The sequence below is a fragment of the Poecilia reticulata genome, chromosome 13 (assembly GCF_904066995.2).
Source record: "Poecilia reticulata chromosome 13, P_reticulata-male-v2, whole genome shotgun sequence".
In the NCBI taxonomy this organism is placed as follows: Eukaryota; Metazoa; Chordata; class Actinopteri; order Cyprinodontiformes; family Poeciliidae; genus Poecilia; species Poecilia reticulata.
In genome coordinates this window covers 17091544-17117187 of record NC_088842.1, presented here as the reverse complement: position 1 = coordinate 17117187, position 25644 = coordinate 17091544, and the positions used below count along the sequence as shown (strand labels likewise).

Sequence of the window (25644 nt, the reverse complement as noted above, 5' to 3'; positions counted from 1 at the left end):
TCGTGCCATTAATGGACCAGACTAGCAGGAAAAAATGTCTACAGAGGTCCTAGTGGGAACCTCTGTTTTAAGGGGGAAGGTGTTACGGCATCAGTGGGCCCTGCCCTCTTTTTCCTTGCAGGGTCCTGCAGTCAGGCCCTGCAGGTGTTGGGTGTTCCTCTGATTGGCGTCCTGCAGCTTTAAAGCTGCTAGGCGTACAGCAGAGGGAAGGCTTTTCCCTTCCCTCTCCTCAGATCCCCACTTGGTTTGGTTTGTATCTTTTGGTTGAGTTTTGTTAGGTTTTGCATTCGCTCATTTCTGGTTATTTATAGGTTTTGCTCTAATCTATTTTGGTTTCTTATTTCAGGCATTTCTTTTTTCTTCAGGGTTATTTCTTTCATATAACTTAATAAATTCTACTTTCATTTACACATTAAATCCTTGTGTGGTCTCCATTAATGTTGCCCCATCAAACGAGCCTGGTGGACGTAACAACATATATATTGAATAAACATTTCCATAGAAAATGGTTTCCTTTTGAACAGCTTGTTACAGATTTTATACTTCCTCTGTCAAATTAAATACCCATCACTGAGTCTTCTTTTAGTAACAACCACCACACTGAAGAGTGTTGTTAGCTAAGCTTGGTAGTGGTTAGATGTTGGTGCATTTACAGACCAGACAAAACAATAAGCTGAAAGTCCACAGACTCCAATCACTGGCTTTTTCAAGCTGACCGCTGTCTTGTGGACTCACAGCCATCGCTTTGTTTAATTTCCGTGAATCTTTATAAGTCAGGCTGTATCATCACATAAGCTGCAGGCACAAAGTTTTCTTCCTTTTAGTAATGATGCCCCAGTAATGCCTGACAGAGAGGTAAAAATTAAGCACAAACGTTCTTGTATTCTATATAAGTATCATTTTATTCAGGTACAAACCTTCCTATGCAGCAAGAAATCTTCGGTCCGACTTGGATTTTAGAGAGAAATCTGTTAATTGCATACATCGTCTGAAAATCTAAATACAGTACTTTGCAAAAATATGAATGAATCCCACTTGGATTTTGTCACATTTCTGACTACAACCATAAACTTAAAATGTATTTTAGTGGGATTGTATGTGAAAGACCAACACAAAGTAAAGAATAATCATCAAATGGAAGGAAAAGGATACATGGATCACTAATTACTTTTTACAAATTCAAATCTGAAAAGTGAAATACGGATATTGGGTAAAAACTCTAGGAGTTGCTAGTAAACATAAAAAAATCAGCAAAAATAAATGAGATGCAGGAAGGGTTTGGTGATATTCCAAGCTTTGAAAGTCTCACAGAGTTCCATCATCTGAAATGGAAAGAATATGGCACAACTGCAACAAACCCATACAGGAAGAGCGGGAAGACAAAAGCTGTAAGAAGAGAGTGAACATCTGGAAGAAGGTTTGATCACATGCGAAACACTGGAGGAAAACTCTTATTTTGAAACAGTGGTGGCAGCATCATGCTGTGGAACTTCTTTCATTCAGCAGTAACAGGGATGATGGTCAAAGCTGATGCTTTTTTAAAAAAAATTTATGACAAGAAAAAAATTGTAAACCAATCATAATTTGTCTTCCATTTCCCAATTATCCTCTACTTTATACTGGTCTGTCACTTAAAATTAAAATAAAATGCATTGGTGTTCATGGTAGCAACATTAGAAGATGAGGAAAACTTTAAGGCGAACATTATTGTAAAGTACTGTGTAAAAGCTCAACACTGTCAACACTTTTCTGCTAACATAATCTCGAAGTTGCTGGGTCTCTGGAGAGTGTCGTTATTGTAAAACATGAACCAGTAAGACCAGTAAAGCCACTTAATGGGGTTCAGACACCTCTGGGTGAAGCAGGTCGCCTGCCGAGGTACTTTGCTGCGTTTTGTTCTCCAGAACAGGCCCTCGTTTATCAGACTGCATCACTGTGCCCTGTGGACAGATTATGTGACGGGAAATCAGATAAAGAACTCATCGACCGGCTCCTCATGGTTTATGTATGCTGACAACAGCTCTGTCGATGTGCTGTTCTCTGCCAGCAGCTTCTGTGAAGGTCTTTGTCCACTTGCAGTGGTCCTGCTCTCCTCTTTTGCACCTTTAGAGCCACCAGAGGGCGCCTGATGGTTAGTCTGTGGCAAACATTTAGTCAACTCCTTTGCCTGCTGCCCCACAGGTGAAGCCCCAACCACTGACAGTCTCTCAGAGTTACAAGTCCTCAAGAGGTCACAAGAGGAGGAGCGAGTGATGGTTGCGATGGCGGTGTCCAACAGGGGAGAGACGGCAACTCCAGTGTCGACGTTGGTCTCCTCTTCTTCCTCTTCCAGGAGGAGATGGGAGAGAGAGCGGGTGACGGAGGGGCGCAGGGGAGAGTCGGGGTGGTTGGAGGTGGAGAGCTGAGCGGGGCTGCTGCGTTGGGATGAGTAACAGGAGCTTCCAGGAGGGGTGCTGCAGCAGCTGCCTGACCCCAGACTTTCTGCTCCTCCACATCCTCCAAGCAGCTTCTCAAGAACCGGCTCGCTGCGCGGTCTGATTCCTGGCAAACACACATCAGCAGGGCCACATAAAATGTCGCAAATAACAGGAGAAAATGCGGGATGAATTTGTGTTCAGCCTCCTTTACATTGATACTTCGAAATCCAATAGTCAATTAATCTTAATGCGTAAGCAGCTGTTCTGTTAAGGCCTCCGAAGTTTGTTAAACATTAGTGAAACAGAATCACAGTAGAGAGGTCAGGGAGAAAGTTGTGAAGTTTAAAGCAGCGTTAGGATACAGAAAAATGATCAGTTCAGAGTTACAATGAGCGGCTTAGATCTAGAGCTTCCACAGTGCAGCCCAGGGGCCATTTTCGGCCCTCTGAAAGATTTTTTTATGGCCCTCCCGACCTCAATTTTCCACAATCAGGGCTGAAAGTACTCTGACCGGGGGCCGCATGTGGCCTGCTGGTCCACATCAACCTGACTTTGTTATAAACGGTGGGAAGGAAACCAAAATGAGTCCAATCTGTAGCTTCCTACCTTGCCTGTGAGTTTGCATCGTCAGAGAAGCGGTGAGGCCGCATGGCAGGAAACTGTTTCCGTGTCCGCTGCTCCGGAGCTGCACTCCTTGAGGTGGCAAACTGAGGCAGGTGAGAGGGAATGCACAGGTCAGAGGTCGATGAGGTTGAGCTGGAGCCTTCACCTGCAGCACAGGAGGAGAAGGATTGTAGTTTACCCCAGGACTTTAAATGTAACATAGTAATTAAATGTGTTTTTTTTCCCCAATTTTTAAAGAGATTCATTCAGTCCGATTTATTTAGGAAACAATCAAATAAACATGATATTTGCCCATGTTGATTTAATCCAATATAATCTCTCTATCACAGTTTGTGATGTGTGGTAGATTTACTTTGTAAAAAAAAACAGGAGTGTCATTGTCATATTTGACATCTAAACCAGATCCAGTTGAATAATCACAGGACCAAAAAAGCTTTTTAAATATTTCTTAAAACTGTCTATGTACTGACAATATTATATGAAACAGATATCCTCAGTGTGGCTCTACTGCCATCTGCAGAAATACACAGCTTGGTCACAAACAACCAATCAGACAACCAATCAGAGCCAGGAGCAGTAGGGTCTTAGCGACATCAGTCACACTCGTGTATGCACTGCTCACAACAATGAAATTTATAAAACATCACACTTTTAAACACATAATCTCTTAAACTCACTTGAAAGAGAACTTTGTTACCGTCCAGGTCTTCAGTCTGCCAGCGTATATTGCTGATGGGGGTGCAGGGGTTGGGCAGCAGGGGGACCAGCTGTCCCACTTCTTCCACACTGAACTGCAGCACAGCAGAGCTGCACGCTTCCACTCCAACCCCTGGAGACAGCTGTTTCAAGGCCAGCTGGAGGCAGAGACCGGGCTCTATGCAGCAAGGACAATAGGGAGCAGCAGGCACACATGTGACGAAGCAAAGCAAAACAGAGGAGGTATATGTTGTGGGACACCATTTAAAATCCGTAGCTTGATTTCTTACTTAAACGAAGGTTAAAAGGACATAAATCCAACCTGCATGGAGGGTGAACCAGCAGAAACCAGCCTTCTGCTCCTCGGCTTGCCGCTGCAGAACCGTCTCGTAGAACCTCACAGCGTCCTCGTAGTTGTCGTAGCTGCTGTACAGCGTTATGCGCAGGATTTCTCCTCCACAGTGCACGGGTCGCACCCCCCACACAGGCATGCCGGGGCCCAGACTGTAAAAGTCTCTGCTTGGCAGGAGGTAGGGCCGCAGCAGGGCGTTGGAGGGGGAACTGCTGGAAGTGATGTGGATCCCTCTGGTTCGGCTGCCGCAGCTCTCGGTGTGGTGGTACTGCCAGGGTGGGCGCTGGAAGAAGTCCAGCACTTTGAGGATCCGCTCCTCTCCGTAGGCTTCGTGGAGGAAGAAGGTGATGGCCAGAGAAGGGTAGTCTGAAAAAATTAGGCAAAGGCTGGATCTTCAACAGAAGATTAGAGAATGTGCCACTTAATTTTCTTTATATCGGTTGTCCGTTGCAGCCATCAAATTCTCAATTTCCTTAATTTCTCCTTGCTACTGAACAATTATTTGAATCCTTTGCGATAAAAGATGAGGGGCAGCAGAAATACTCACCGGCCACAGGACGAAGGCAAGTGTGAGCTCTGAAGGGGGAAGCCCTCTCTGATACATGGAAGATCCGGAGGCTTGGGCACAGCCAGCGCAGCAGGCGGTCCAGCGTCTGCTGCAGAAGCAACGAATCTCCAGGGTTGGCCAGCAGATGCAGGTTTATCGGCAAGAGTTGCTGTTGGCGCTGCCGCCCGACCCGGCCGCTCATGAGGTCACCTGGGATGAAAACAAAACCCGAAAGGCACGAATAAAAAAAAAAAAAAAAGAAATGCACATCTCAGTATACTGCGAGTTTGCATGGATTCAGCGGAACACCATGTGTTTAGTATTGCTTTTGACAAGAATAAACTTCCTGTGGGTTAGGAGAACAGCATAAACTCTGAAGAAATATACTTTCACATCTCCTGTCGTTTTAATAAAAATTCAGAAATGTAAGTTATGTAAAGACAAACTGCAAACATACATATGTTTTACAGCTTTACAAGAGTAAAAATGTTCTTTAAGAAATGCTTTTATTCCTATGTGAGTAAAGGAATACTTACTAGCAGACGACGACATTCTGCTGCTGACAGATCTGAAACAAGTGAAATAATGAGAAGAGTTACTGGGCGGAAGAAAGAAAAGACGGATCGTCATATTATTGGTTAAAAACAAATGCAAAGCTTGAAGGGAAAAATATTAACACAATTAACATAAATTAAATAAGGTTTAAGTAAAATAAATACATTGAATTATGTACGAATGGATAATATTGGAAATAAAAAAGTTAAAAACCTGCAAGTGAAAACATCTACGCTGGCAACCCAAGCCTTGTTGGCTGCATACGTTTTAAATATTGCCTATTGAGCTATGAAAGTTTTGAAAAAACACATAAGACGACCACATCTTATGTGTTAAAGAATAAACACAAAACATTTAATGCACAATATATCACAATGAGCATTTTTTTTTATTACAGTACATCTAAAATAAATACTAATGAAATAAAAATAAGACAAATTTGATAATTTGGCATAATGAAGTGATATTGAAAATGAACTCAAAAATGATTTCACAAAATTAGAAATTATTTGGTTTGGTAGAGGGATGGATAGTAAAATCATTACTTTGATTACTAATAAATATTTAATACCTGCAAACAAAACATAAAAAACCATACAAAGTAAGTGTAGTATCTCGTGATTTCTAAATACTTGCATTAATCAAAGCCACTAGTCCATCTCAGAGATGGACTAGAAGCTGATTACAGAGAGCTGATGGGCCCCTTTGTGTCATGGTGGGCAGCAATCCTCTCATCTTGAATGTGAACAAAATAAAAGAGATGATGGCAGATTTCAGGAGAAACCTTGTTAGATCATAATTTATATGCTTCATGGGCAAAGAAGTAGAGGATGTACTGTACTTCTTGAGTAAACTAAGATCCATCAAGGTTTGCAGCAAGATGCTGCATATCTTCTATAAGATGCTGCTGCCACCGTCTGTTGGGGTTGCAGCATCAGGGACCTGAAAAGGCTCAACAATCTGATAAAGAAGTCTGGTTCTGTTTTGGGGACGACTGTGGAATTTCTGGAGATGATGACACAAAGAAAGATTATACATAAAATCAAGTAAAATTATGGACACCCGTGACCTTCCTTTTTATGAGACGGCATTAGAAAAACAAAGCCCCAGTAATACAGACTGCTACAGAAGAACTTTCCTTCCCAATATACAATAACTCTCTGCAACCACATTTAGTTTCCCTTTGTAATGAAGAAAATATTTTCATATTTTGAATAGCTCACTAAAGCTTAAAATAAAATAAAAAAGTTTTAACAAAATGACTTCATTAGATTTTTTCTACAACTATTGTTATTGTTATAACAAATAAAGTCTAACAGAAAGTCTATCAATGGCTCAATGATGTCTTATGAAACACCAAAACATCTGCAAGTCTGTCGAAGCTATTCAAAACACGAAGATCTATCGCCATCTTGTGGTTATGTCTGTTTGGAACCCAGCCCGCTCCTGCGGTCACCATGACAACATTTTATCTGTTGTTAGCTTGCAGGACCTGAAAAAAGTGTAATTATAGGAAAAGACGACACAAAGAAAAAAAAATTTTACTCAAAGCCCTAAGAAGTTCTTAAAAACCTCTAAATAGTTGGGGCTTTTACAGTTGAAGCCAGTTATGTGGATTTCCGGGCAAATTAAGGTCCATTGTGTGCTAGAAAGCGAATTTGTTCGGCTAAGCGTTTAGCCGCAAGCTAAAGCTGATACTCACTCGGCTGTGTCAGCTCCGGAGTCCACGTTTTCATCCCCGGCTCTTCGCCACATCGTCAGGTCCACTCTCCTTACATTTGGGCTCCGAGCTTAAAGTTTGAGCAGTGTTTCCAGTAAGCCCACTCAGGAGTGTAAAACATCCTGATTAGTTTCCACAGCCTTCTAAAGTGGGGGAAACAAGGGAGACTGGGATCTTACTGGGACACTGACGTCACTAGGCAACCGCACACCGTTAGAATAAAAAGAAATGTACTTACTCCAGACCGTACAAAAACAGAAGAAGAAACCCCGGGATGAACCTTCGTTACAGCGTTGAGAGAAAATAGTCTGGAGTTTGCTTGGGGAGTCGATTCTGTGCGAAAGGGAGCACAAGGAGAAGGGCGACTTTAAATCCAAAGCCGCCTATAATAATGATAACAGAGAGCAGATGGCATGAGTCCCACAATATGGGAGGACAAAGGAGACAGCAGACGGCCTGGACAGATTTAAATGAGTAGGGGACGTGTTGACGGGAGGCTCTTAACCCTGGAAATGTAAGAACTTGTTTGCTAAGAGCATTAAAACCTGTGAAAGACAAGTTAGATGTACACCCAGAAATATTAAGGCGCTTTAAATCTGCAATCTTGGGAGAGTGGTCAATTTGTAAATAACCTCATGAAATAAAAGATCAGCACTGTTTGGTGAATGGTGGAAATATATTCCAGTAATTTAGTCCTTTGTAGGAATAAAAAAAAAAAAAAAAAAAACGGGAGAAAAAAAATACTCATCTAAAAACTTTGCTTCTAAATTGACATGCAGTTTTACGAGTTTTGTTCCAATAATTCCAATGTATAAATGTATACAGATAACCGGTATAACTTATTGTGTAAATTTGTAACACTTATATGGCATACTGGTACAATTCTGATACCAATAAACCATATACTGAAAGCATTAACGCCAATGCACTTTGCCCACCATATCTACCAGTTCCAGTTGATCAGTTCAGTTCTGTGCTGGTGGCAATATCATAAACTCAAATGAACACAAAGTACAATTAATCCAAAAATCTAATTACATTTCTAAGTTTATGCATTTAAGTTATGGGTGTTTTGTTACACTAACTACACAGGTAATGAGGGAAGTATTTCAAATCCTCCCTGAAATCGAATACACTTTTTATTTTTTTTAGAAATCTCATGCAATCAAACCAAACAAAAATATATTTATCTCTACATTTATTATGATGAAAACAAGGCCCTGTACAATCCACCTTCGCAGAGTACAATTAATATTTTACAATTTGTACACATTTGGAGCATGGTGCGTGACCAGTTCCACCTGTTCAAAATGCATTTGGAAATAAAATCTTGGAAACCTGCAACACAACAAGCCTTCCATTAGAATAGATAATTTTTGGCTCATCACACCACAGGCCTAAAGTAAAAAAAAAAAAAAAAAAAGTGCCATGAGAAGCAATGCATTCGTTGACTTTTAGGCCTTTTATTCCAACGATGGAGCCACAATGTAAACGTATGCTTTAAAGCACCAGCTGTTGTTGATCGCTCCACTCACCAGTACAGACTTGGCCACGTTACTGAAAATGGCATTGAATATTTGTCAGCTGCGAGAGAGGTGCACTCTACTAAGGATGTAAAATAAACCCCAAAACAGTCAAACTTTCAAAAATAAATTATACAACTATCACAGTTTCTGAAATATTCAAAATGTATGTGTTTTGCCGCGGTTGTAAAGCAGGTCTGCACCAGTTACCACAGTTCATCTTTTTATTTAAATCTAAAACTCCTCTGTGAGGAAAAGGCCAAGACTGTCCAACCTGTACAGCCATTATTGTGCCACGAAACACAAACATAACACATTGACATCAACATTTAAAACAGGGGAGTGAGTTCAGATGTTTTCTCCATCTCCATGTAGCCCAGTGTTTGCTATTCTTCACTGTGTGTAGTTAATTGGCAAACAGACAGGTCTCTCCAAAGGCCACAAGAAACAGGATTTTTTTTGTGTGTTTGTTACAAAACTATATTCCCCTCTTTTCATTTCTTTCAGCAGAAGAAATCTAATATTGCTAGAAAACTTCGCCATCTTTTGCATGATTTTCCCTCTTTTTTTCTCTTTTTTTTTTAAAACACATTTATGGAAGAAAGGTTAAGCTTCCCAGTGTGTCCCGAATGATGAGAGCATTTCCAAAGTTCATCAAACACTTAGTCCACAAAAACAAGGCCCTCAGTTTCAATTTGAAGCTAGCTTTCAGTGGATTTACTGGTTATGCTACATAAGTGTACACTTTGCGGTCCTCCGGTGTTCTTGCCAAATATTCCCTCTCAATGAGTCCTTCAATTCGCTTCTTGATGACTACTGGACTAGGAAGGAATCGCGCTCGCAACTGCTGTGTGACCTGTGGAGACACGGAAAGTAGAAATCAGAACCAGAAGCTACATTTCGTATTATGCTGTCGTCATTCTCCAGTCTGTAACATGTAATATTAGTTGGTTAACTTTCAAGAAGTAAATAAAAAAGAAAAAATGTAAACAGATTGTTATTGTTACAATAAAAGGCATGTAAATGCTTTAATAAGCTAATCAGGTAGCTGATCTGCTTAAGTATTTGAATATAAGCAGCAACAATTACTAAACCTTCTGAAGGGAATGTGAACTCAATGTATTTTCATATTTCTGCCTCTACATGAACAGTCACTGCTCTTTGGACTCAAAGCCACTGACTTACCTCTGCTACTAGGACATTGTGCTGCATCTTCTTTCTAGATTTCATGATGCGAACAATGGCTGCTTCAATCTCATGCTTTCTGTCATCGTCAACTTTCTGTCGCGTCTCCTTCCTCTCCGGATCAGACTCTCCCTGTTTAGCAGCCACTACAAGAAGAAGCACAACAGTTATTGAATGAAATGCTTCTAAAAGAACAGCTGCTTTACTGCATGTTTACATGTTTAATAAAGCCTGGAGAACATTACAGGAAAGATTTATGCTTAATGCATTTTTTCCTGCACCATCTGCGACTGGTTTTATGTTCATCACTGCCTCAAAGAGTGTCTACAGAACAGAATCTAGTTGAAAATATTTCTCCTAGATCCTAAAAGTAAATAGACAATATAAATTTATACTGCAATCTAAAACAAAACAAAAAAACAGACGATCCTAAAGCTAAGATGACGATACCCCAGCAAGTGTGACAATTCACTTTATTACTACAAGATACAGCTCAACACAAACGGTGAATTTCAGTTAAATTGTTAAATAAAAAAAAACAAATCAACACTGAGCATTAGTTTTAAGTACAGCAAACAGCACGGTTTGCAAGATGGTACTCTGCGTACCTGTCTGAATTTTGACCCGGTGCAGTTTAGAGGTAAACTGGTCATTGACTGTAAACACATGGCCATTTTCAATCTCCTTAGATTTGGGCTCTTTGGTGAGAACTCTCTGTGTGGGCTTCCCACAGGCCAGAGACTGCAGCGCTCGCACCAGCTCCCTCTCAGGGATATCCGTCTCCTGCTGGATTTCCTGTTTTGAAAACAGTTTCATTACAAAAAACTACTACGACAGGGAGAAGAACCTGAAACTTTTACAACTGTATTTCTGCGTATTATATGAAAATGTAAGCGTGACGCATGTTGAAGTGATGAGGACAGCAGGGTGTGACGTACCTCAAAAGTGGACTTCTCCCTGTTGTTGAAAAGCATTAGAATGGTCATCTGAAAGGTGGACACTTGCAGGATGTGTTTTCTGGTGTTGGAGCCTGTCACCTGGGCCCCGCCCACTCCGACTTCTGACCCGTCCTCCTGTCGATACATTACAGGCTCATTATAGAAAAGAACTACTCAGAAATATCAACAAGAAAAAAAAGCAAGAACCCACTAAACTATGACCGGAAAGACGTTTTCTACTTCAAATGTGTGAAATGAGAGAATACTTGAAAGTGTCGTTCAGTTTAACATTTGATTTGCAAAAATTGAGCTGCCCATTATTATTTGTATTCGTTAAATTTTAGAATGAAATCTTATATAAACAATTACAGTTCCACAAAAGTAGCATTTGACCCCTTTTTGCTTCTTCTCACACCTAAATGTTTTAGATCAACAAATGATAATGTCACACTGTTAAGCTCAGCAACACAAAAAAATTGATTTCAAGTGATGATTTGTTTAATGTATTAAGAGATAAAACTTTCCAAACCAATTCTTCCCTAAACCAATGTGCTGCTTTTTGGCATACTGCTTTGTGTTGTCAGACAAGTTTTGTTTAAGTGACGTTTTTCATTCTTGATCCATGCAAGGGAAATTGAACTTTGGTTACTAAAAATGCAGTTAATCACAATTAATGATTTCATGCAGTGTCAGAATGATTTGAATAGTTTTTTTCTTCTTGATAAATAAGATAATTTGAAAACTATCTTAGTATTGACTTGGTGTTTTCTCCAACATTAAAATTTGATTATATGAAGCATCCAACTGTGGCAAAAAAAGAGCAAAAAAATCTGCAAGAGCCAAACAATTTTTACATAGAATTGTAATATCATTACTCCTACTAAAGAAATGACAGAACATTTAACATAACACAATTCAACAAATCCAACAAATGTTTCGAGTTTACGTTCCTTTGATACTTTGATAAAATTTTCTGTTTGAAGATCTTTTAAGTCAGACAGATTCTCCCTACATACCTTCTTGATGGGACCATAGAAGGTGGCATTTAAATCTGCAGAACCCATATGGTGCTGTAAGGTGAGTTGTCTACCGCTGTGCTTACCGAGATAAAACCTGCAACCAGAGGAAATCAGGCTTTAGTTAACTTCCAATACCAAGTCAAGAGGTTGCCACCAGCAAAGAGCTAGCACAGTATTGGAGGCACACAAGTGAGAATGCTGCACACAGTGAAATGGAGACTCATTGATATTGGCCTGATGTCAAGGCAGTAAACAGCAGTAAACAAAATGCCAGTTCAGCAGTTATCTGGATTAGACTGCAAAGAACTGGAATAAAGCTTTTCCTCTCAAATTAAACTGATGATGAAAGTAATTTCTCTGAACGTCCAGGAAAAACGTGATTATTGCTTGATGGAATACAGCAAAAACTTAAATGTTTACCAAACAAACATTGATTAAAAGGAGGACATTAAACAAAAGGCAAACAAAACTATTTAGTAGAGTTAGAAGAAAGCCAGATGGTTTGATAAACCATGTGGTAAACCTAGCACAACAAATAAAACAGTTATAGCTTAAAAAACACAAAAAAACAGTCTAGCTAAATTGTGTTAAGTGTACAAATGACAAACCTTCTGAAAACTTCAAATGCATGACGTGGTGAAGGGGGGATATTGCACTTTGGTGTTGCTGATTGTGTAGGCCAGTATCCTGTGGTCAGGACCCTCACAGTGAGATCAACCCCTCCAAGAGAAACCTGAGGTTTGACAAAACAGAAATTGCACACAATCAGTTTTAGAAAAAAACTCTGAAAACAGGCCTTTGAGAAAACTAGATTGACACAAACTAGGTACAAAAGTTGTAGCAAAACTAGCAAGATTACAATTTTTAATCATCAGTTTGATACTGTGATAAATACGGAAGAGTGCAACAGAGCTGCAAGCCGCAGAGTACTGACTGCAGAGAGAAAATAATCCAGTTAATCTGCAGCATGTGGTGCATCCTCACCCCAGTGGTCTGGAGATGTTGCCTGAACTCATCCATGGTGGTGTTGGAGATGCTCATGTCCCGGAACATTCCCTCTAGTTTAGAGGTGAACTGACAGCCACACTCAGTCTGAATGACAGAACAAAGCAGACATTACAGTAAAATATAAAGATGCATATTTCAAGTCAATACCTACAGAAATACAAAGAGTCAGATATTTTGCATTTATTATACTGTGTGCATCTACTCACTTAAAGAAGCACTTAATGTTTTTAGTTCAAGCAGCTGGTTAATTGAAGACAAATCTTGAGAATATATATTGTACACAGCAGTAATTATTCTTTGCGAGATCCTTTTAGGTAGTCAGTCATTCATTTTTCTCGTCATTGCTCTTAAAACAATTTCTAAGAACATTAAAGGTGCTGCTCACCTTTAGCTTGGAGATCATGTTTTTTTCTGAATCATCTGAGACGCTCTTGTTGGTGAGCAACCTTCGAGCCAGGTGCTGCTTGTAATACCGTTCAAACACGTCCTTCTCCTGCATGAAGCGGAACAACACCATGGCCTTGTCCAGTATGGACTCCACCTCCTGCTCCGTTAGCTGAATACAAGCAGAACAGGGTCAGCAACCCGCTACACAACCACAATTTAATTATCTCCTATATTAATCCTTCAAGCATTGGTTTTATTTAAAAAAAATAAAATAAAATAAAAAAATAAAGTAAATAAGCAGAGCAAACCCACAAAAACTCTAGGAAATTTTTTATGTAATTCGATTTAGAACGATACCAAAAAGGACAAACTGAAGTGAGGTGATGACTTTTCAGTGTAGTTCCCATGCCACACCAGGCTAGCAGTAACGCTTGAGGGACATTCTGACAAAGTTAAAGTGGAGCTTTCCAAAGAAACTCACCCCTTTCACCCCCTTCTTCAGTTTGTCATCAATGAAGAGCGAGAGGTATTCAGGTGAGCGGGAGTTGAGGTTAAGGAAGTACTCGAAGTCACCAGCAATAGTTTGCTTGAAGAGTCGGTCATTATTGAAAGATTCTTGGAGGAAACGGTCAAAACGCGACTTCAGGTCTAACAAACCCTGCAAGGAGAAGGCGGTAATAAACAGAGGGAAATAAACTAGCAGTCCACAGTAACCAAAGACTAATAAACTTACTACAGAATGAGACTAACAGGAAAGCTAATTAAAATCCATTTATGGCTTAGATGCAGTGTGTTTTCCTTCTCCCATCTTAAACAGCTTCTTGTTTCGGCAAACTAAAACCAACTCACTTAAATTCATACCTGAATATAATCTACTGGATTTTTTCCTTCTCCCTCCTCTGAAACGAGCGCCTTGCCTTGCTCCCGCAGGTATGAGCTCATACATTCACACATGGTCTTCAGCCCGTTGGGAACCCGACTGAACAGCTTGTACATACATGCTAAATCTGTGGACAGATTGCAAGAACAAAATATTTTTACTGACTGAGATTGAATCAGCAACTTTCCTGAGGTGTTTCAGTGTCAGTCTGGTGTTAACATGTAATATTCATCAGCATGGATATCAAATTTTGGCATTCAAGATTGAATAATGATAAGAAGACACAAGTTCAGTAACTTAAAAATAAAAAAATAAAAAAAAGAACTGAGGGAAGTTTGAAATTAATGCAAGTTTTTTTCTTCTAACCCAGACCGAGTCAACATAATAAATACGGGTTAAAATATAAACACACCTATGAATATTTGCTTTAATGTTCATCAGCAACTTGTAGACAAATTGAAAAAGATGGTTCACATGCATCTTGAAAAGTTCTAATATTATAATATTCATGTTCATGAGTTAAAGTGGACTTTTGGCTGGTGCTGACAGGAAGTGAAGAGGCCATATTTTTCCTAAATAACATAACTTTAGAACCACTGAGACGAACACTGAGTGAAGAAGGTTTCCTATTTATTTGCTTTGTGAAATGAGATCTGGGTAAAAGAAAATCTTGAGTGGATTTTAATCTCACAAATAATAAGTATACTACATGCGTGAAACCATACCGTCTGTCTTGCCATTCTTCAGCATATGGACCAGGCCCGAGTTCTCCATCTCTACGATGGTCTTCATGTGCTTGGAGATGAGCTCCCGTTCCACCACCTTGACGATGGGCTCCTCTGTCGACTTGTCCAGGCAGTGCATTACCCGCTCAATCTCCTCATTAATTCTGGCCTCTACCTTCTTTATGTACACACTCGCACTGTTTTCTGAAAGGAACTTTTGGCTCTCCAGCTAAGTGAAAACAAGCGATTTATAGAGTATATATCAGCAGTGGTTCACAAATGCGCCGAGAGTCATCTGTACAAAGTGACTCCCCAAAGGAGAAGATGCAGCAAAGGTAAAAGCTGATCTAAATTCAAACAATCAATAAGTTATGAAGAGTGAGTTTTCATCCAAACCTGGAAAAATTCTGCAGACATTTCCAAGAACGGTGCTTCAAAGTCTTCTTCATAAACAGATCTTCCTTCAAGGCCGAGGATCATTAACATTTGGCAGGCATTTCTAATGGCCCCCCTGAAGAAGAGGAGAAGCAAGCCAAATGAAGCAACATGAAAGAAAAAAACTAAAATATTTTAAAGAGGGTGAGAGTGTTCATTTCACCAACAGCCCCTAGTCAATTTTTCAATATTCATCCTTTACTTTGAAAAATCCATGTAGTCGCACAGCAGGAGGTTCAGGAAGATAAATATTTGAAAATGTCAGAAGCTTTAAAGATTTTCCCCCAAAAGGCAGAAAGGCCATGGATGTTTTAACAGCTCCTTTTATTTCTTCCTCCAAATGAACATAATCCCTCTTTGATCACAATTATGCCACCCTTAATTAGACGCACCTTTATGCCATTATCTACATGCTGAATTATTAATTTGGTAGCAATCTTTAATGTGTGTTGCTCGTCTACCTGTCCACCACTTCCCCCTTCCTCTCCCGCGCGATCATGTCCAGCAGGGTTTGTCGAAGGTGGTCTCTGATGCAGCCATATCGAACCACCTGGTCCCTAAAGATGATGAGCCCCAGGTTGTAGACGTTTTCTACATTGTTTTGCTGCACATAAACTCGATCCTTTGGCACAAAAACAAAACAGAAAGTCTTGGACTTGTGGGAATTTTGCAGTTTACTGAAGATGGTCATGTTGCAACAACAATTTTCTCCTGGAAAAATCTGCAACCTGACATTAAATGTCTCTAATATACAGTAAATGTCTGACAGTTCTTCTGTTACATTTTAAATGCCTGTAGGGAAGGGTTAGGGTTATGATTTGTTATACAACTTGGCTAAATTAAAACTGTCACTATTTGTATCAACAGATTTGAATTGAACATTTACAAACTGCTAATAGTAGTTGCCAAGTGGAGCACTGACCCCTGAGTACCTTTGTGATGAAGTGTTATTATTTTGATGCCAATCTGACTTTTGTTTAATGAAGTTGCTTGTTTATTATTAAATTAAGAAAATCCAAACTATAACTTTAGACTTTTAAACCTGATGTGCATTACATTGTCATTGTGTGTTGGTCTCAATGAGCCAGCAGTAAGGTCTACCATTGTATCCAAACTTAACAACAATATTACTTTGAATACAGTCAATAAGAACTGCTTCCAATTGTGCAAAGATTACTGAACTTGGTACATTAGTTTTTTTTTATTTCATTAACAATTCTGCTGCCATTTCTGCAATATAGTGGTTCTAGTTTAACTACAGCAACATTTTGTGTGTCTTCAGTGAGTTTGAGCAATCAGTCCACCTTAATGATGCTACTGCTGGCTTAGTTTACCAGAGTGCGACATTCAGTAGAACCAAAGAAACTGTAAAGGATTTCAGAAGGACATTTCAACATCATCATTATATACAGACAGTAAACATTTCACAGCATCAGGTTAGTGGGTCTGACATCAAGGACACCCCCATGACTGTCTTCAACACAGCCAGTAGATCTGGCAAGTTATGTGATCCTGTTCATATTTAAGAGAAAAATGAAGATAAGCTGATCCTATATTAGTCGCACAAGTGTGAAATTTAAGCTGTCATGGCAGATAGTGGACAGAATAAAAACAACATACAAGCTAAACAAGAAATATATGAAAATGTCAATATATATACAAAAGTGTATATGTAAATGCATACACATGAAAGAAATATGACCTAAAATGTAGGCTGTCGTACCTTATTTTAGGCATGGGTCACCATATGACCATATAAAATGGGTCATATGGTGACCCATTTTATATGGTCATATGGTAGTTGCTACCTCCTGCTGCCAACGAGCCATTATCTGATCCAGGGGTGTTGAACCAGGGAGAGAGTCCTGGCCCCTAAGAACTGACTTTGGATACCACTGCCCTAAGATGTTCTTTACACAGTTCAACTGTTGTGTTGATTAAAAACAAGAACTATTCAACATGTCAACCCACCATGTACATCAGGATGTCTCTGATCATCACCATCGCAGTCTGGTGGTCGTTCCACGCTTGATTTAGCGTCTGGAGGAAGTTATTGTTTAGAGAGTTTAGGACATCTTCTCGTACCTTAGAGAAAAAAACAAAACAAATGTTCACATAGTTTGTACTAAAGAATGTTTCTGTTGTCTCTGTGACAGGAGAACAAAATAACCCTTTCACATGTAATATCTAAGAGTGAAAAAAAGACCTGAAACAGTCTGACGGCTGTGATTTGTTTGCAGGGCAGTCTGTTATTGCCCCCCTTCCTGGCCGTTTACAGACAACCGCTTTTCTTGCAGTCAGGTAGATGGCAGGCTGATACTGGTGACACTGCAGCGTGACTCAGCAAATGGAAACTCAGGGCCTCCGAAGAGAAAAAACTTCAGGGCACACTGACCTTCCCTTTTTTCCTCCCCTTTAGGCCAGAGATGATGAATTATCACCTCTGCTACCCACTGTCACATCAATTTCAGCACATAAATGATCAACATTTTTCTTTGTATGGATTTTAATCAGATCTTGGAGGGAGACAGAGAAATTTGTTATTTTGCAGGCTAAAAAGGCTGAGGTTATAGGGAGTTTGTCTTACAAGTTATAATTTGTCCAAGCTTTAATTCAATTAATTTATTAAAAATGAATAACTACAAGGATGTGATGCATCTCCATTGGTAATTAATAAGCAACGGAGTCTACTGGGGTCTGTACAGATATTAATGAGCAGTAAATCTGTTTTTCAGTCCCTGAGGTCACATAACTTTCAAAGAGTAAAAATATCAGTAGAAGATGTGCTTTAAAGAAAAATATGGATTATGTTAAGTGTAAGGTTTCAAATTATTGGAGAATTGTCAGAAGCTTGTACTATTGTAAAATACTGCAACATCAGCAATAATAAATCCAGATTTTCCAGAGTCTTGTATCGTTGTGATGCTTCCAACAGACTGACTTTAAGTTAGTTTAGTATCATCATCTGTGTGAGATCTGGGCATCTCCTGCAGTCAGACTGCACCCAACAGGCAGAGAGGTATTCCTGAATCTGATCAAAACACTATCATAGAAAGAAATTATGTTTCAACAGGCATGCAAAGCTTTAAATATAATAGCAGACAGACACAGTCTTCCAAACAGCCTTTTGAAATATTGATATTACACATGCTGCTGTTGGAATAATGGTGTGCTGAGGAGTCCTAGTGAAGTGGCAAAACAAGATCAAATGTGTTGCTAATACAGCAACAAAAAAAGGAGCTGTAAGTTGTCACCTACAATTCCTAGATACTATTGCACCAAAAAAAGTTTTACATTATTTTCCAGATTTGAAACTTCTTATAAAAATCTTCAGTTGATTCCACACTACAGTCTGATTAAATAACTCTCAAGCTGAAATGTAATCATTAATACACAGCTGGAAAAGTTTAACTTACACTGCTATTTAACAAGAGCCTTAATTATACTCCAGCTAGGGATATCCCAATTGCAAGAATTTTCTAAATTCTTATTTCTAAAAGTTCCTGAAATGAACTCAACTCCTTTACATGCTTGATACGAATACTGTCTGTAACTCTGTCAGATGCACTACAAGTGAGCCATGCAGGCACATTTTGCAAGGCCAGTTTTTTATTTAAAACTGCAAAACAGGCTGTGCACATTATTTTATTGTTTTTCCATCACGTACGATGGCAGTCACTGTGAAAGAGACTGTACTGATCGCTGTGCCATCACCTTCTCTGTGTTCACAGACAGCCGTCAGTGTTGAAATCTGCATTGAGCACAGTAAAGACACTAGTCATGCAGTTTCAAAGCAGAGTGCTAAGATTGTAAAGGAGGAAAATAACTTTTCTGCTACTTTCGTCCTCATGATTATTGACAACTACACAAATACATGTTCATGTCAAATTATTAAGGGGTCATATGAAAACCGTAGGGAATGTGCAACTATAAGCAAAGAAGCATTTTAGGAAAGGATTATAAAATCATCCTGAAGAGATGCAAGTTTACTGAAGCATGCATCTTTCAAAAAAGTAATAAAGCCATTTGTTTAAGGTGACATACTGTCTGAACACCATAGTAGTTTTCTTGTGCCAATTGACCACAAGTTGGAGCAACATATTAAAGCTGTACTGCAGAAATGCTGGTCAGGGAGGCTGCAGAGTCATAGATCATTCACGACTGAGTAAACAGGGCACAATCAGATTAATGTAGATCAAGTAGTCTTGCTGAAATGAAGGGCTATTTTCTAGTAAATGCATGGTGTTTGTTTTCTAAACTTAAAGACATCGTACCTGAAAGCTGCTCTGCATCTTAAAGAATCTTGATGGGCCATCCCTAAACTCAAATCTGTAAAATGTACTGTTAACAAAATTATAACTGGGCCTCCAAGTATCCTACAGATTACATGGCTTAAAACACAACTGAAGATTTCTCTGCATCCCACCCTCAAAAACATGGAAACTGCCTAATCAGTCATAGGAAAGAGGAAACTGTTGTGCATGTCCTGCATTTGAACAAGGTTTGCGTAACAAACTGTAAAATTTACTTTTGAAATGTTTAAAAGATGCTACTGAGAGCTACCGCCATCTTTGTTCTGTGACAATAACGTACACCTAAAGAAGCAAATTTAGTCCTAAAGTGAATCCCCTGACAGGTGATACTGCATATCTGCCGTAAAACCATGTTATATAAACAAAATATGACCTGCTGCTGAGTTTTAAAGAGTACCGTATTTTCCACACTATAAGGCCCACCGAATTATAAGGCGCACCTTCAATGAATGGCCTATTTTAAAACTTTTTTCATATATAAGGCGCATAGAATAGACGGTACAGTTTGGGTTGCCAATTTGTTCCGTACTCTATTATTACACATCCACATTGTAAAGAAGTGGTTCCCGAGTACTTTATATAGTAGGCTGCCCCAGTTGTTGTTTCACTCACGGTGTTGGTGTTGCGATATTGTGCCCAACTGCTTTCTGGGTAACACAGACCAACCGACACGCTGGCGCCACAGTCTCTGTCTCTCTTCCCCCGCCCCTCCGCCCCCCTGGCTTTAAATGTATTATCAAACTTTATTAACAAACCAGCGTTCTGACAACTATCCCAGCATGCACCGCGCACTTCTTCTTCTATGGGGGAAAATGAAGTCGGCGGCTGCTCACCGTAGTGTTGTGGCTCAATATTGGTCCATATATAAGGCGCACCGGCTTTTGAGGAAATTGAAGGTTTTTAGGTGAGCCTTATTGTGCGGAAAATACGGTACGATGAAGCAGAAGCTAAAAGATGCAGTGACAAAGCTCTGAGCTGTAAGAACCCCTGAAGCCAGATTAGGGTCACAAAATTAACATCACACAGACCTCAAAATAAATGTCCAAACTGTCAGTTAACGGGTGCAGAAAACAAGTGAAAACTAGAAGTGTGAAACTGCGTCCTTCCCCGTTGTAAAGAGGTGTCAGTGCATGAAGCACTATATTTCAAGCTATATTTCAGTTGTATTGGTGTGTTGTTACCAACATAAGTATTCATATTTCTACATGATTTGGTGTGCATTTTTGTGCCACGTGTATAAAAACCTCTGAAATATTCAGAGGCTGATATTGTATTGCTATATTATTGTTGAGTAGTAATTGGTCTCTAGCCTCAGCCAACTCATTCTCAAGCAAACAGAAATCTACATCAAGTACTGATAAGACAATATGTCATTTAGCAAATTGAAATAAAATAAATGTTGACTGGTCTTGAGATTAAATATTGGATAATAAAGACACAGAAAAACACTTGACCAATCAGAAGGAAATAGTGTTGAAAGATCCGCCAAGAAGGTTCAGGCCAACCAAGCAACACCACGGCTGCTTCATGACTTCTGTCACGCAGAAGCCATTACTGAGGGTGTAAAGCAAAAAACTGTAAACGTTCCCAAAATGAATCCTGTTTTCAAAACACAGCCAGATGCACTTAGAAATGCTTTATTCAATCTGCCATCACTTGACCTTTAGACTCCTTCTGGAGTTGTGTAGGCCTGTTTGTGCAGTTATCTGTGCTCTTACTTTGTTGATGAGATGTTCAGTGACAACTTCCCGCAGGCCTGTGTACAGTTTCTCTCCATGTTTGTGGAGCACCATTGTGTAGGCATTCCTGTAAAGTTCCTCAAAGCTCAGGCCGCTGTTGTTTTTCCTCTGGATTTCCTGGATTGCATTTTTTAGTAGGTCCCAGATATTGTTGACATACTTCTCATCCATCGTCATCTGTAAGAATAAAACAAGCCAACAACAACAAAAAAGAGTCAAGTAAAGATTACCTTCTTCACTGCTGTATCAGTTCTGGTTATTTATTTACACATCTCTGTATTAAATAAAAAAGATTACATGGCAGGAAGAGGTTTTTAAGTTATCATCCAGTTCCTGCTTGTGTATAAAGCCCTAATTTGAATTATTTGATAATTCTGTGGTATACAAAGGCTGAACAGGAACCAGAAGTAGCAGAAGATTGAATTATTGCTTTGACAGAGGACTTAAACATTTTTTAGAGCAAGGGAATTTGGGTGATATTCATTGATAATTGACCCCAGCTCAACTTAAATTATTACAATTTATGCCAAATCTGCACATTTATATTGCAATAAAACACCATAGTAACAATTAAGCTAAACTACAAGCCTAGCCCTGTGCTTTTTTTCTATTTTGAACGTGCACTGAGTCAAGTTATGCCACAAAGTTTTGTAGGATATCCTAAGATATGCTTGGCATTCTGTTGCAATAGATAAGAGATGGTTGTTGGTCTTCCTTTCCCTTTTTAAACGTACAGATACCAGTGTGTGAATCAAGAGCCGTTTTTCATCAGTCAATCGCTGCCTTCTATTGGATCACCACAGAGCTCCTTTTTCTCCGCACTACTTTATTTTCTATACACTACTGGCTTTAATAGTGAGCTAGCAAACACTTAATTAAATTGCAGACCACAGAATCATTCCAAGCCTTCTTAATGGGAAGGGGAATCACAATGGACCTGCTGAGTTTATAACCTGTTGTGATGAATCATTTTTACAACACCCTGGACGTTAAACACATGCTAACTGACTTTATGAAGCATTTCCCTCAACCTGCATTGACAGTAATTAACGGTGCTGCTTTAACTAGTGGTCACTTACAACTATTTGGTGGTTGTTCTTAACAATGCTGTCTTTTAATTCAAATTTTGCAAAAAAAAAAAGTTCCATTACTCCATTACTGGAAGGACCTTTTAAGGAAACAACAGGTTTTAGCATCTTGTTTTAGGAATTACAAAACTGTTTTCAATCTGACTGAAGGATTTTTACTATTGACAGTAAACTGTTTTTGACCAAGAAAACCAAAATTAGCATCTTGGCTAAAGTGGAGGATATGACTTCGAGAAGGATTCAGGTAGAGGCAGCAGTAGACGTTTAGAAAAAGTGCTGTGGAGGGCACTTCCAACTTTTTCCCCTTCAGTCTGTCAATATAAAGTGTCTGCAGTGAAGACCAAGAAATGGCAATCTTCTTTCCTACCAGCAGGTACTGTTATGGCTGAATGTGAAAACCTGATCAAACTTGGGCTACTCTCTTTCTCTTCTTGTAATGCATGTGTATCGATATAATGTACTGCATTTTCATGGTGTTCTTTTATAACAATAATTTTAAAAAAGGTAGGGCGTAAACCATTCACCATTGGTAATTATAAAATAGCAATAAGTCACAATCAACTGTGGTCAGATGTTGCATCAAAAATACTTTTCCAAGAAAACTAATCATTTATGCCATGGCTACAGTACGTTGTTGTGTAAAAACAGCTTGTTTGCAGGTACAAAGTAGAAGAAGATTAAGGCAAAGTGACAGTGAGTGGGTTTAATTCAACAAGCCAAATTCTGGTTGGTAACATAGATTACAACCAAAAGTTCATCCTACAGGTATTTTGTGGGTCAGCTGCAATGTAGTGACTGATTAGATTAGAGCATACTTTCCCCCCAGGTCACTCAGTGCATAAATAGATAACTAATAATAAATAAACAATAATGCAAGAGCAAAAACAATGTGTGCTTCTGACTTAACAGGCACAAACACATGCATGTCATGAAGCTTGCGAGGTCCTGTCTAGACAGGGCAACACTCAGCGTGTGTAGTCGGTTGCATTGACACAAGCAAACAATGAAGCCAATGTCACAATCACAACACCTTAAGTAACTGAACTATAATAAACTAAAGTAATAAACAACCAGTTCAGCAGCAATATGGATGCAGAAGCTAAATACTCCCATAGCCTGTCGACAAGCTTATGCAGAATGAGATCAGCTTGAAAATTAGATGTTAAGGTGATTTGCAGAAAAAGGCAACGTTAGGAGGACGAGAACAGAATCCCTATATTACAATTTCAGTCATGAAATAACAGAAAGACATAAAATGCCAATGAAACTGGATTTAGGTTAGCGGATTTGGTTGTCATTAGCATCCAGTGGTAGCTGTAGAAACGCAGCTAATCGTTCTTACATGTGACCGACACATCGTTCTTTTAAACATTTAGATAGTAATATTATGGCACGCTTAGCCTAAATGCATGAATGTTGTATCTTTGCAAACAATAGGCGTTAAAAACAAGTGTCAAGAAGAGCGGGGGGGAAATGTTAGCCACGGCTACGTGGACAGACAGTATTAGCTAGCTTCCATCGGGGGAGTTGCATTTAATTATTCGTTTAGAAAAATAAAACGGACACTTAACCGCTGAAAATGTGGTGGTGTTGTACTAAACTGGGCACCCAACTACGCGACAACAACCACAGGCGACGGTACATATGGTGACTGCACTTTGTTTACGGACAGCCAACTCGAATATGCCACTCAGCTGTTTGGCCTACTATCGCTTAGCCAGCAGTTGAGACCACGGGGATTGAGTGAGCGCCCGACTGACAGCCAGAGCACCTGCTGCGGTGTGCACTTACAGGAAAGGCCCTTATCCTCATTTTGGTGTCCTTCTTGGTGCCGCCTTTGCTGAGATTGGACATAATTGCCTCGTCTGTAGACTCTGTATTCACATGAAAGTGTTCTCCGGGGAGGGACAGGGGTGGATACTGGTTCAAGGAGCAGCTGACGAGCTTTCCCTCGACCCCGCAGCTCCGCGTCCCGCACCGCAAGTTTTTTGTTGACAGCTGAATGCCAGGCCAGATAACTCTTCATACAGCAATGGCGAAATACCTGCAGTTCTCTCTGCGCACAGATCACGCTCCCCAGCTAACGCGAGAACTTCAGATAAGAGTTTAAACATTTGAGCTTTTCTTGCATTTCTTTAATGTCTTGTCACCATTTTACTATTACTATTACTATTAATAGGCTACTACATTACATATCTTGACAAATAAACGTCAGACCTATGTGTACTTTAATTTAAAACAGTGACGACATTTTTCAGTTTTAATTCAATCTAGCATTTTTCCACATAAGGTCTATATTGTTTTTGGGGTTTTTTTTAATGAAAAATTTATTATTTTTCACCAATTATAAGAACAGAACCAAAGCACACAAACCAAGCAGTTGCCTTGTCCAAAGTCGGTCCTCAAGGGCCGACATCCTGCATGTTTTAGTTCTCTCCCTGGTTTAACGCACCTGCATCAAATGATGGCTCGTCAGAAGGCCTAAGAAGAACATTGACATGCTGAAAAGGTTGTTACTACCACCAGGGAAGGAACAAAAAGACGCAGGATGCCGGCCCTCGAGGACCGACTTTGGGAACCACTGCTGTAGAACTTCACAGTAGGAGGAAGTTTATTTTTTACTAAAGTCATACTGAAGTGTCCTGTGTTTTGTTTTTCAGTTTATTGTTGTGTTCTGTTTTTTGCACATTTATTTCTATTAGGTCGTTGTCAGGTCTCTACCCCTTGGTTTGAAGTTTCTTTTTCAGCTTCCTTTGTGTTTATTATTCACCTTCCCTCAGCCTTCCTCTTTGCTCTCTTCTACTGCAGATCTCCTGATTAACTCAAAATGAGTTCTCCATTCTTTCCTGTGCATATAAACTCACTGGCTTCCATTATTCTTTGCTGATTCCTCCTGTTACTCTGTCCTCTGTTTTCTGTATTATCATTAAATCCTTCACCACGCTCATTCCAAGTTCATGACTGCATTTTGGTTTTTCTCACAACCCAGAAAACATGATTGCCAAACATAAAATGTGTTTTTCATCTACTTTATATCAACTTAACTGCTGCAGTGATTTTAGACCTTTTTGCACAATGTTTCTAAATTTATTAATGCACATTTAGAAAGCGTGAAAGTTTTTTATTTTTTTATTTTATTTTTTTTAAACGAAAGACATGATTCGGGCAGAAAATGATGACCCTGAATGGTTGATGATTCCCCATTTAAAACAGATTGCAATGCATTCTGTATTCTGATCCCTTTCTATCAGGCCCAGCATTATCCATAACCCTGTTGCCAGTTTATCACTGTTCCTTCCTTGGATCACTTTCGATAGATATTGACCATGCAGACTGGAAACACCCAATAAGAGCTGGAGTTATGATCTTGCTCTGGAGCAGCAATCCCAAATTTGCCCCCTTGTCATTTTTTCCTGCTTCTACCACATCAGTTTAAAAGTTTGATACATTGGACCTCCTGTCCAATGTATCAAACCCATCAACTGATGAAGAG

At 39.5% G+C, this 25644-nt stretch overlaps 2 protein-coding genes across 3 annotated transcripts; both read right to left on the bottom strand.

Annotated features, from left to right (window-relative positions):
* Positions 1–818: 818 nt before the first annotated feature.
* fam124b (family with sequence similarity 124B) lies at positions 819–7601 on the bottom strand. Its single transcript, XM_008425442.3, has 8 exons — positions 7150–7601; positions 6894–7054; positions 5173–5204; positions 4637–4846; positions 4060–4455; positions 3719–3915; positions 3024–3186; positions 819–2541 (listed from the first exon to the last, which is right to left on the bottom strand). The coding sequence occupies exons 2-8, from the start codon at positions 6944–6946 to the stop codon at positions 1967–1969; spliced, it is 1626 nt and encodes a 541-aa protein (XP_008423664.2). The 5' UTR covers positions 6947–7054; positions 7150–7601; the 3' UTR covers positions 819–1966.
* Positions 7602–8092: 491 nt separating this feature from the next.
* On the bottom strand, positions 8093–24219 carry cul3b (cullin 3b). 2 transcript variants are annotated; one of them, XM_008425454.3, is made up of 16 exons: positions 23943–24219; positions 21043–21240; positions 16983–17096; positions 15473–15633; positions 14973–15087; positions 14577–14805; positions 13833–13978; positions 13453–13629; positions 12970–13140; positions 12561–12668; positions 12185–12309; positions 11574–11670; positions 10558–10692; positions 10228–10414; positions 9620–9765; positions 8093–9290 (listed from the first exon to the last, which is right to left on the bottom strand). In XM_008425454.3, the coding sequence occupies exons 1-16, from the start codon at positions 24003–24005 to the stop codon at positions 9159–9161; spliced, it is 2304 nt and encodes a 767-aa protein (XP_008423676.1). In that variant the 5' UTR covers positions 24006–24219; the 3' UTR covers positions 8093–9158. The 2 variants fall into 2 exon arrangements, with proteins under 2 accessions (XP_008423676.1, XP_008423677.1); XM_008425455.3 differs by lacking the exons at positions 21043–21240; positions 23943–24219 and adding an exon at positions 19286–19511.
* Positions 24220–25644: the final 1425 nt, after the last annotated feature.

Bases quoted from the DNA above. Each gene is read 5' to 3' on its own strand.
- fam124b (XM_008425442.3), bottom strand. From the start codon at position 6,946: ATGTGGCGAAGAGCCGGGGATGAAAACGTGGACTCCGGAGCTGACACA. The intron at 3,916-4,059 runs GTTGGATTTATG...CTTGCTGCATAG, and splicing joins CTGGTTCACCCTCCATGCAG to AGCCCGGTCTCTGCCTCCAG. The intron at 3,187-3,718 runs GTGAGTTTAAGA...CCTGTGCTGCAG, and splicing joins GTAACAAAGTTCTCTTTCAA to GTGAAGGCTCCAGCTCAACC.
- cul3b (XM_008425454.3), bottom strand. From the start codon at position 24,005: ATGTCCAATCTCAGCAAAGGCGGCACCAAGAAGGACACCAAAATGAGG. The intron at 13,630-13,832 runs GTATGAATTTAA...TTCTCCTTGCAG, and splicing joins ATCCAGTAGATTATATTCAG to GGTTTGTTAGACCTGAAGTC. The intron at 12,669-12,969 runs GTGAGCAGCACC...TCTGTCATTCAG, and splicing joins ACATGATCTCCAAGCTAAAG to ACTGAGTGTGGCTGTCAGTT.